The sequence below is a fragment of the Danio rerio genome, chromosome 24 (assembly GCF_049306965.1).
Source record: "Danio rerio strain Tuebingen ecotype United States chromosome 24, GRCz12tu, whole genome shotgun sequence".
Lineage (NCBI taxonomy): Eukaryota > Metazoa > Chordata > Actinopteri > Cypriniformes > Danionidae > Danio > Danio rerio.
In genome coordinates this window covers 35,533,135-35,545,678 of record NC_133199.1, presented here as the reverse complement: position 1 = coordinate 35,545,678, position 12,544 = coordinate 35,533,135, and the positions used below count along the sequence as shown (strand labels likewise).

The window sequence follows — 12,544 nt, the reverse complement described above, 5'->3', positions numbered from 1 at the left end:
ACAGTTTGACAGAAAAGCTCTCGTCTACTGATCTATGGATCACACCAGACGCTATTCAATGACACACACATTAATGCATGAAACAGAAGTTCTAACAAACGCAAATACCTGGTGGCGTCCTGACAGTGAGTTTCCCTTTAAGATGCTTTTGCGAGAGAAATCACAAAGTCATGAACACTGATTGTAAGCCACCAAAAAAGCCAAGCAAAGCTAGAGTTTCAAAGCCTCTAAGCTAGCAATTGTGTTAGCAACAGGGATCCTTTTAACATTGGAAAATACCTTTCATAGCAAGTAACAAACACAGCGTCTACCTTGATTGGTTTCTCCATGTCGCCTGCACAGAGAGAGCGTAGAGGAATTTTAAAAGGCCTCCAGCAAGGATTCAAATTATTCTTCACCACCTGAATAAAAGATAAGAGTTCACTGTAAACAAAACAATATAAGGCAATATTCAAGCCGTACCCATAACATTTGAATGGGTTATAAAAAATAGTGACTGATAAAAAAAGTCCATCTAAAAATATGTATGTGGAAAATTTCCTTCACCTAAAATGAAAGATAACTATTAACATAGTAAGTACACTAATGCTTTTCAGATCTATCATTTCCTGTAGTGTAACATTTAATATGTATATGTATGGTATGTATATAGGTTTGGGTAACACTTTACTTGAAGGGGTGTTCATAGGACATTGTTATGACTACTTGACATAAATTAATACATTACAACCTGTCTTCATCTTTGCTATGACAACACAAGCAAGATAACTTGTCATAAATCTGTCATAAACATGATTGCCATGATAATTGTGTCATGAATAATTTTCTGGTCACCTTTTCAGTGGAACAAACTGTATATGTCATTAAATTGTCACATTAAAAGTGTCATTACTCTGTCAAATCATTTTTAACAGCGTCATTAATATTTAATGACATTTTAATAAAAAATTCAGCTTGTACACTGTAGTTGAGGTCAAAAAACATTAATAATGATGTTATAAGATTCATGACGTTTATAATGGCTTCATGACAGTCATGTTTATGACAGATTTATGACAAGTTTTGTTGTCTTGGTAGTATCAAGTTGTCATGACAAAGACAAAAACAGGTTGTTTATTAATTGAATGGTTTGTAACAAATTTGCATAATGCCAGTCTATGCTCTTTTTGTGTTGTCAGTGAACAACTGTAAGTGCTGGACCATTCACAACAGACTGAGCCATGATCTGACCAATCAGAGCAGAGATTACACTCGGAAAGGCGGGGTTTATATAGACTGGATTCTTGAACCATCCAATTTAGACAAAAGAAGAAAAGTGCTTATTCAGCAATGTACATTTTGATAAAATTAAGCTACATAGTGACTTTGGACCAGGGGTGTCCAGACCTTTTTCTTATAAGGGGCCAAAAACCAAACTTGATTGATTGCTAGAGGGCCGAAGGTAAATATAGTTGCCATGGGTAAATTCATAATTTATTTAATAATGTTTAAAAATGACTAGAAAACATTTATTTACATTAACTAATCAAGTATTTGTTACATTTTATGATGAACTTTTTACAGTAAGAACAAAATCTCATTATTAACAGAATTACACTAGTTTTTGCCCTGATTTCCTTCGGTGTAGTCCTCTCTCCGTCATGTGATAGTATGTACATTTTAAAAAATCTATTCATTTACAACATTTAATTAAAACATTTAATTTCAGTTTGCCTTTTTTGTATAAAACAAAAAATGATGTGTCAAATTAGAAATGATAATCTCTATGTTGAAGACATTCACCCCAACCCTCTCCATCATTCTCACTCTCCTCTCAGATGGGGTGGTGAGTCAAATCAAAGGTTACAACAGGGCCATCGTTGGCCCGCAGGGCCTACTTTGGGCACCTCTACTATTGACGGATGTAAATCTAGTGTAGGAGACCTCAAACCTAAAATAGTCTCAGTTTTCACTTAAAAATGACTTTTGCTGCTTGTTCAAACTACTTATTTAAAATGAGTTGAAACAACACAATTCTTAAGTATTTTTAGAGGATGACTTAATAGTGTTATGTTTACAATCAACTTAAATTTGTAAAAACGATTAAATTAACATTATTGGTTTGTGTTGGGACAACAAGAAGGAATTGTGAGGCATCTTTTACATTGCAGAACATACTTTACAAACACAACACACAATGCACCTCAGTTCTGTGAGCAAGCTGCCAGCCTGTTTCCGTCTGCCTGTAAAATTCGAGGAATGGGTCTGATTTTCCAAAGAAATCCTGCAACAACAAGGCTTAAATTTAGACACTGAAAGCATTTAACAGTTTAATAGTAAATCAAATCCACAATCTCACATCTTGTGTCTTACCTTATTGTCCAGTTTTCTGGCCTCCACTTCAAAGTTTACAACTCTGTTGTCCTTGATTTCCTCTGCACTAATCTGTGATTTAAAAAAAAGAAAAATTTGTATTATTATTATTATTATTATTATTGTCAATAAAGAGTACACTTTTTTTAGCAGAAAGTCCTTTGGGAGTATACATTTTTCTCATTGGGAAATTAAAACAATTTGTTAAAGCATCACAAGTCATGATCTAATCCAACCAGCATTTTACTCACCGATTTTACTCAGCATTTTACTGACTGATTGGTTGACAGACATTCTAACTGTAATCAATAAATAATTACCAGGTTTGTTGACCCTCATACTTTTCAACATAATAATTTTTTTATTGAGCTTGAATGCAATAAATATATCAAAGCATACAGATAAATGACAAAAAATATTAGCAAAAATTGTACAATAATACAATATTATTTTATTTAGTTTTAACTGGATTCTTTTGAAAATAATGGGAGCCTTGGGAAGAGTTTCTTTCAAAGCATTAAAAACTCTTACAGACCCCAAAAATTTTAATGGTTGTGTTTGTGTATATGTGATGACAGAATAACTGCCATAAGTTTATATTCTGCCATTAGGGACAGTTCACCTAAACATGTCTATTTATTTACTATTTACTAGAGTTGGATGTAACGCGTTCCACAGTAACGCAATACTGTATTCTAATTACATTTTTGGAGAACGCAGTAATGTAAGAATTACATTTTAAATGTGTATAATTTGATTACACTTACTAAAGATAGTGCACTGGTGTTACTAACGTTACAAATATAGATTTTGGAAAACAACATTTGCATTTTTCTAAAACACGTTTTCAGCTGCAACATCAGTTAATGAGCATTCACTTTTAAACTGCTGGAGGACGTAAGCTGAAATGGTTGCTGATGAGATTGGTTGCTTCTTCAAGTGGAAGAAATCACACATTACTTTGATTTCATTGAGCGTAAAAACAAACGTATTGCTGTGAACTGCACTCTATGTCCAGAACAGAACAGAAAGCATTCTTTCCGAGGAGGACACTGACGCCCAAAAACACAGCAGCCCAACTTAGGCAAAACAGGCTAAATTGGATTTTTGTGCAGCACCGGGAGTGAAAGTAACTTTTGAAAATCTGAAGAGAAGCGTAGCTGCCTACAGGGCTATTAACATATTGCATCTTTTCAGCATTGCTCCCAGTGTGCTGCGTGTGCCTCCATTGGAAATAACGAAGTTGTACGCGCAGCATATTTGAGCGATGCACACGTGGCGCGATCACATATTCAACATTTGAGCATTTACTGTTTGTCTCCACAAACACAGACATATAGGCTGTGTTTTGCTGCTATAAATGTCAATGGTTACAGCTCTCTGGATTTCTTCAAAATGTTTTCTGCATTCAAAAAAAAAAAAAAAGAGAAGACAAACAGGTTTGAAACAAGTGAAGATTAAGTAAATGATCAGAGAATTTCTCTTTAAATGTTTTGAATTTGTCAAGCTGCAGTGTTAAACCTATTGCAATGTTTTTTAGTGAATATTAAATTACTGAAAGAGCTGCAGTTTATTTTGTATTTTGTTTACCATAAAAGTAATTAGTGATCTGAATACTTCTTACATGAAGTAATTAGTAATGCAATCAAATTACAATTTTCCATTAGTAATCAGTAACTTGTAATCTATTACTTTAAGTAATTTATCCACCCTCAAGTGGTTCCAAAGCTTTATAGGTTTCTTTATTTTGTTGAACACAAAAGGAGATATTTTGAAAAAATTGTTAGAAACCTGTAACCATTGACTTCTACAGTGTGAAAAACAAATACTATGCAATTCAGTGGCTACAGGTTTCCAGTTTTTTTCTACAAGTCTTCCTTTGTGTTCAACAGAAAAAAAGAAACTGAATCAATTTTGGAGCAAGTAAAGGGTGAGTAAATGTTGGGTGAACTAACTCCCTCATGGTTTCCGCTAGATTCATTCTTCCATGGCGGGATGCCACACCAAAATTCATCCCGACACGGCTACATTACAGCTTCTCATTTAAAACATTCAGTCGTTTTTTTTACATAGTGGGTTATAATTGCAACAAAATGTAATTAAAAGGTAAGTAAATTATAACAGTGCAAATCTTTCTGTAATCATAGTGGTGTTATGCGTTATTTATTTAACCCTTTAAGGTGACGTGCTGACTGACTGAATGACAGGTGTGTAATGCATGAGGCTAGCAAAACACGACATAGTTTTCAGTTATGAATCAGTTTCCATAATTATACTTAATAGATAAAGGTCTATCACTCTGCATACAATGACTTAATCTTGCTGGAGTTTATAGCCGTTTCACTTTACTTCAGGATGCATTAATACCGATCTGTAGGTCTATTGGAGACATTTATGAATATACCAAGCAAATCTAATAAATATGGGAGGAATACTTGTTACATAAACGTACTAAATCGCCCTTCAGCAGAGTTTATTTGAGAGCGCACAAGAAGATCTGCACTTAAGCAGCGTATATTTGAGTATTTGAGGGTGTGCAAGAAGTTTTGTGCACGAACAGAGGAAATCGGCGCTTAACCACAAAGATTTACATGCTTGTTTTCCATGAATGTGATCTCGACTTGTAATACTGCGCTCATGACATTTGTCATTTGAAATAATGCCACAGGTAGTTGGTAGATCTATGTAAAAGGCCTAACAGAGTCTGCCGCCACAGCTGGAAAAAATCCTAGAGGAAACACTGCCCTTTAATCCATACCAATCCTATTGAAGAAACAAACAAACAAACAAAATGTTCATGGTGGTAATTGTTCTAAATATCATGGCCATTTACCATAATCACTCCTTTCCCTGCAGGTTTTTTGTTCTTCAGCAGCAAAGGTCTTGACAGTCTGCTACTGGAAACAATCTACATACAAATGAAAAGACCACATCAGATTTAAGCCACGGAAGGTATAAACACACATAAAAGCAGCTGTTTTGGGTCTTACCTGACCCAACGAACACTCCAACTCGCCCAGGAAGTCGTCATCACTTAAATCAATGGTTTTATTGTCAATATCATAAACGGCAAATCGGAGCTTCTGAACGATCTCAAAGTGGTAATCGACCACAAACTTCTTGGCGAATTTTGGGTTCAGGCAGTTTTTGACTCTCTCTGTGCGGTCGACCTGTGAAGAAACACAGAATCAGATTGTTAAAGGGATAGTTTGCCCAAAAAAAAAAAAAACTGGCTCACTATTTACTCTCCATAAAATGGTTATAAGCCTTTATGAGTTTCTTTCTTCTGTTGAACACAAAAGAAGAACATTTGAAGAAACTGGAAAACCTGTAACCATTGACTTCAATTGTAGAAAAAACAAATACTATGGCAGTCAATGGTTACAGGTTTCCAGGTATCTTTAACTCACAGAAAAAAAAGAAACTCAAAGGTTTGGAACAAGTAAAGTAAATGAACACTTAAACAATTTGCACAACAAACAAAAAGTCAGCTGACCTCAAACCACTGGTTTCCAGATGTGTTCATGAGCAGGACACACAGCGGGTCTGACTTGGAGCCCACATCCATGTCTAGCAGGTTTTCACAGGAGACTGTCAGCTCCACCTTGGACACACATGCTGTAGCCATTGAGCTGATCTGTTCATATGGAAACATTAGATGGAAAACGGATGAATGTGCCATGGGAACTGAAAGCATTTGTGATAACAGGTTTTATGAGCCACAATGGGTCATATTAGGAAAATCCAGTGGTGTTTGTGTTTCCATTTATGCTGGATAAGATTTCATGCTGTGTGCTCTATAACCACTTTATTAGCATGCCAGAAAGAAGTATGAAAATGTATTTAATTTCTTATTATTAGCTAACACCTAGACATGCAGTGGTTAAATGGATAGTTCATCCATAAGTGAAAAATCTGTCATCATTTACTCAGCTTCACTTGACCCAAATCAAGTTTCTTTCTTCTGTTGAACACTAATGAAGACATTTAAAAAAATGTTGGAAACCTATATCCATTGACTTCCATGGTATTTGCTTTTCTGGCTATGGAAGTAACAGGTTTTCAACATTTCTCAAAATATCTTCTTTTGTGTTCAACAGAGCAAAGAACTCATAAAGGTTTGGAAACACTTGATGGTGAGTAAATTTTAATTTTACGTTGAACTATCATTTTAAAAACAAATAGTGTAACAGTATTTTTCTAACGCTAGTTATTTGTTTAATTGGTCTAACTAGTCAGAACACATTCTGATTGCAACCAACCTGTTCTGTAGCAAAAGAGTCAAGCTGTGTATAAAGTTTATTTTAGAATCAATAAAGGATTTATTTACTGTTGCATAGTATGTACTTTTCCGACTATGGATGTAAGTGGTTACATGTTTCCAACATTTCTCAAAATATCTTCTTTTGTGTTTAACAGAGCAAAGAAACCCATAAAGGTTTGGAAACACTTGATGGTGAGTAAACGTTAAACTTTTGTTGAACTATCACTTTAAAAACAAATAGTGTAACAGAATTTTTCTCAGGCTATTATTTGTTTGATTGGTCTAACTAGTCAGAACACATTCTGATTGCATCCAACCGGTTTTGTAGCAAAGTAATATCAATGTATAAAAGGGTTTAAGTTAGAATCAATAAAGGATTAATTTACTGTTGCGAGCTTATTTTTCTTTTAAATATTTTAATATGGAGGCAGCAGGGTGGTGCAGAGGCACAATCGCCTCACAGCAAGAAGGTTGCAGGTTCTAATCTCGGCTGGGTCAGTTGGAATTTCTATGTGGAGTTTGCATGCTCTCCCCGTGTTTGCGTAGGTTTCATCCGGATGCTGCGGTTTCCACCACAAGTCCAAAGACATGAACTGTAGGTGAATTGGGCTAAATTGTCTTTAGTGTACGTGTGTGAATGGAAGTGTATGTTTGCCAGTGATGGGTTGCAGCTGGAGGGGCATCCGCTGCGTAAAACATATGCTGGATAAGTTGGCGATTCTGCTGTGGCGACCCCTGATTAACAAAGAGACTAAGCCGGAAAAAAAAATTAATGAACTATCTTAACCATATTGTTATTTAAAGGGATAGTTCACCCAAATAGGGGGGAAATAAGCTTTGCAGTTTCCCAATCTCTGAAGGAAATTCAAACGGCTAAAATATGCTATATAATAACAATAAAACCAAAGTTACTATTTATTCAGAAGGCTAACCATTTATAATAAAAATGTAATTGTAACAGTATAATGCTCTTTAAATGTGAATTATACAGTGGTATGAGTGATTAAGGCATGTGCAGTGATTGACAGGGATTGTTCTAGTACAGTAGGGTGTGTTTTGAGCAGAATAAGCTGAAGGCTACACTCATTTAAACAGAAACTTTGAGCGAGAGAGGAGGTGTGTGTGAGGAGTCTGCGCGTTTGTGTGGGAGGAACAATGAAGGCTTCTAAATGGAAAACTTGACTTAATATCAGTGCAGTCTACATATGTCAGATCTCACCACGGATCAGAGATTTCTAATAGATGCATACTAAGAGAAATGCAGAAAGAATAGTAATGGAAATAATATACAGAAGTGCTTTACTTAATTACTAGCATTTTCAATATTAGTATTTTAGGAAGTGCAAGGTACTTCCCAAATTACCACGGAGTGGTATGTCATTAAGGAAACAACTTTTCTGAACATCAGCCATGGTTTTACTATAAATAAAATAAAAACTGGTTATTGTAGTTAAAGCATAGTCAATAAAATAATGCTGGTTTTGCTACACTAAACATAGTTTAACCATGGTATTATAAGTAAAACTGTGGTTACAAATACACTTACAAATCATCGATGCCAAAACAAACGGTTATTTATGTTTTTTTTTTACTACACTGGGGTTTCTACAGGTTTCATCAAGTCAAATTAAAGACTTTTTAAGACCATTTGAAGACCATAATGAATGAAATTTCAGACTTACACAAGGCTAAACCCTTAGGATTTTTTAATGGCCAAGCTAAACCCTTAAAAAACACTAAAAACAAATGCAATCAACATATGTCAGATCAAAGATTTCAATTCAATTCAATTCAGCTTATTTGTATATTTGTATAGCGCTTTTACAATGTAGATTGTGTCAAAGCAGCTACACATAAATGGTAATAGTAACTGGAACAGTGTAGTTCAGTTTTTAGTGTTTAAGTTCAGTTCAGTTCAGTTCAGTTTAGCTCAGTTCAGTGTGATTTAATCATTACTGAGAGTTCAAACACTGAAGAGCAAATTCATCGATGCGTAGCTCTACCAATCCTGAACCATGCGAGCCAGTGACAGCGGAGAGGGAAAAAAAACTTCACCTGATGGGAGTGAAGAAAAAAACCTTTCTAACCTTTCTAAGATTTCTAATAGATCCATAATAAGAGAAATGCAGAAAGAATAGTAGTGGAAATAATATACAGAAGTGCTTTCTTATAAACTAAATTATTAGCATTTTGCATAGTAGTATTTTGGGAATTGCAATGTACTTCCCAAATGACCATAGAGTGGTATGTCATTAAGGAAACATAAATTCTGAAAATCAGCCATGGTTTTACTATAAATAAAATAAAAACTGGTTATTGTAGTTAAAGCATAGTCAACAAAAAGATTGCCAGTTTTGCTACACTAAACATAGTTTAACCATGGCATTTTAAGTAAAACTGCGGTTATAACAATTCCCAATGGTCATCCATGCCAAAACAAACAGTTAATTTTTTAACTATACCAGGTTTTCTGCAGGTTTCATTAAGTCAAATTTAGAACTTTTTAAGACCATTTTAAGACATATTTTAAGACCATAATGAATGAAATTTCAGTCTTACACAAGGCTAAACCCTAAATATTTTTTAAAGCCCAAGTTAACATTAAAAACAAATGTTATTACAAGGAAGATAATTAAAACCCTATTAATAGGCAAACAGAGTAAATAAATAAATGTTTCTTAAAACTTTTATTGAAATATATTGTTAGTGATTGGATGAGTGTAGGCGATAGGTAGGGCCGATATAGGATTCTGACAGTATGATAACCTTGTTAAAAAATATCATGGTTTCACAGTATCTCAGTATTGTGACTAGTACTCTAAAATATATTCTTTTTCAATATCTAGGTAAAAAAACAAGAACTTTTATTCCCCCTTTAAACATTAGTAAACATGTCAATACGAATCATTGACTTCTGCTGTCTTCATTTGTTTTTTAAAACAGATTTCTTTACAATTTAAAATGGCATCTTTTGATATATTTTCTGCTGGAGATACTGTTGTCCTAAAAACACACACAAAACACAATTTAAAAAATCTTCACATACCTTAAGAACAGTATAGAAGAAAATTTTGACAGTTTTAAAACTTTGACTTTTCCAAACCGCGGTATACCTTAAAAACTGTTATGGTCCCATGCATGCCTTATGTTGGGTACATAATTAGGTATAGCTTTACATGGAAAATTAAGACCCGTTTAAAATTAAAAGATTTGAAAATGAACAAAATTTAAAATACCTACAACACAATATTTCAGTCAACTTAAGGTCTAAAATTTGTTTTTTGAAATTTAAGCCATTTTAAGACTTTTTAAGATCTCGCAGAGACCCTGTATACTAAAACCATGGTTAAATTCGTAAGTGGTCTTGGCCTAATACTTTTTATGTTATAACAAACTATTAATAACACTGTGCATTTATTGGTATTGTTAACAGTGAGTTATACGAAACATATTTTAATAAACAATGAAATAAAGTAACAGAATACACACACCGATCAAAATAGGGTTTTTCTTAATGATTATTAACATTATATCCAATACTACAAGTCCATACTATAAATATATTTTTGCTTTTGAAAATTGTGAAACATAGGGAGCATATATTGAGGTAACGGTGGTTCTATATTCACACATTCTGGCTTTCTCCTTGTTAATATACATACAGTTTCAGAAATTATAAATAATAAAACCTTAATAGCAGCCAATGACTATCAAAGCACAACATTGTTCACAGTCAAATAAGTAACGTTAGTGCTAATGTTGTTTTGAAATTATGCTTACATGACGTGACTTCAGAACCGCTGAATATTCAAAGTACCATGGTAAACAATATAGGGAGCTTGTCACGAGTTGTCACTGAACAAATGTGCAAATATAAAACCAACTTCATGATAATGGAACAGATTAGATTTGGTCTTCTCCTGATGTTCAGCGTTTAGCATGATGTCATAACCTATTATGCAATACTCGTTAAACGTTAGCTACGTAAATACAGAGTCAACGAACGTTACAGGAACACTACAATGTAGGAACTCAATTTTATGGCTCAAAATGTCTGAATAAGTGAACTAACTTACCTTGGGTTGTTGTTACGCTAGTTAGTAGCTTGCGTCTGAATGCGAAACTGAAGTAAGAGTTTCGACGCTTTCTTGATTATTTCTTTGTCTGTGTCAATATCTTCAATGCTTTGTGGAGGTAGTTATGAAAGTAGATTAAAAATAACAACAGAAAGCATTACTATGTAAAGGCACTCCTCTGTTTTGATTCCTACTTTTCTTCTGGGAGTAGGACCGTTGCGTCGCCTTGCTGGCTGTGTAAAGCGCATGCGCAGTCAATGATTATGACAGACACGACGAGTGGGCGTGTCTACTATACAGAGATTAATGCCTGAGGCAAAACAAGGCAGAAGGTTGTACTGTACATTTGAACTTTCCTGTAACTCCCAAAGAATGTCCTCTTGTTTTCTCTGCAATTAATTCTAATATTGTTTCCTTATTTAGAGGTGGAACTTGGATTCATAAGCCCATAATCAGTCTGGTTAATACAGTGTGTGGTTTGTTTCTCACAGTCTAATAACAAATCTATTCGCTCTCTATTTTTAAACCAAGTTGTTTCCAAACCTAGCGCTATTACCTATTGGAATAATTTTGTAAGAATTCCTAAATGGGAAACTATTTGGTCATTGTCTCACAAATTTTTGGTTACATAAAAAAAAATGTAAACTAATTCATAAATTCCAACCGATTAAACATTTTCTCAGTAAATGTAAAAGGGAAATTGATATAAAATGTTCTTTTTGTTCTTTGCATTTAGAAACTGTACCCCACATCTTTTAGCACTATGGTTATATAGCTTTTGGTATGATGCTTCTGTTTTTATAAAGAAAGAGGTACTTTTTAATTTTAATCTGCATTTTGAAAACGTAATTTTTGGATATTTTAATCATGAAAATTTGAATAACATATAACATATGAATAAGTTCTTGTTATTAACCTATTTATTTTGTTAATTAAGTTTCATATTCATAAGTCTATTTTGTCCAACAAAAAAAACTTGTTTTACTGTGTTTTATAAGAAACTGAAAAATTACTTTTGCACTATTCAGCATAGTGCTAATCGAAAGGCCATTAAAACTGTCCAATTGTGCTCTAGTTTCAATATTTTTGATTAATATAAAGGTCCTGCTTATTTGTATTTGTAAGAATTTTAGCTAATTATTTATATCTTGTGTTTATATTTGTTTTATTTTATTTTATTTTTTATTTTTGTATTGTTGTTATTTACTTTCTATCACCCTGGCATTGTTTTGTTTACTATATTGTCATGTATCTGTTGTTTAAAACAAGGCAGAAGGTTTGTCACACGTAACATATCCAGCTCTATCTCTGTATGTGGACAAAAAACACATTACTGAGATTGACAAGCTACTTTTTAACTTCTTATGGAAAAATAAAACTCATCATGTGAAGAAGTCGGTTCTAACAAATGACTATGAAAAGGGTGCATTAAACTTGATTGATTTCTGTACTCTTAATAATAATTTTAATGTAAATTGGTTGAAACATTTCTTTAAAAACCATAACTCTATTTGAAATGTTGTACCTTGTCATATTCTGTCAAAACTGGGTGGGTTGAGCTTTTTCCTAACCTGTAATTACAACATTGATAAAGTTCTGATAAAAAAAAAAAAGTGTCATCCTTTCACCGCCAGGCCTTCCTTTCACAGTCTCACCTTTTCAAGCATAACCTTTCGCCCAACAAATATTACAGATATGGAACAACAAAGACATACTGTATGAACACAAATCTTTATTTATTGATTACTGGTTTAATAATAACATTATTTTTGTTGATCAATTATTTAACAGGGCTGGTTGTCTTTACTCATATATCGAGTTTTTAGAAGAATACACAATTCCTGTGTCTCCT

General features: G+C 33.7%; 1 protein-coding gene across 6 annotated transcripts in view; it reads right to left on the bottom strand.

Moving 5' to 3' along the window:
* cpne3 (copine III) overlaps positions 1–10,931 on the bottom strand; it is a 31,450-nt gene extending 20,519 nt beyond the window's left edge. For 3 of the 6 annotated variants that reach the window (XR_012399086.1, XM_005162840.5, XM_005162839.5), the window contains exons 1-7: positions 10,693–10,931; positions 5,849–5,989; positions 5,343–5,522; positions 5,186–5,260; positions 2,353–2,424; positions 2,183–2,263; positions 312–401 (exon numbers count right to left, since the gene is read on the bottom strand). Coding sequence is in view for 3 of the 6 variants with exons in the window: in XM_005162840.5 (XP_005162897.1) it covers positions 312–401; positions 2,183–2,263; positions 2,353–2,424; positions 5,186–5,260; positions 5,343–5,522; positions 5,849–5,980 (630 nt within the window). In the remaining 3 variants the exon portion in view is untranslated. 6 annotated transcript variants of the gene reach the window in all.
* Positions 10,932–12,544: the final 1,613 nt, after the last annotated feature.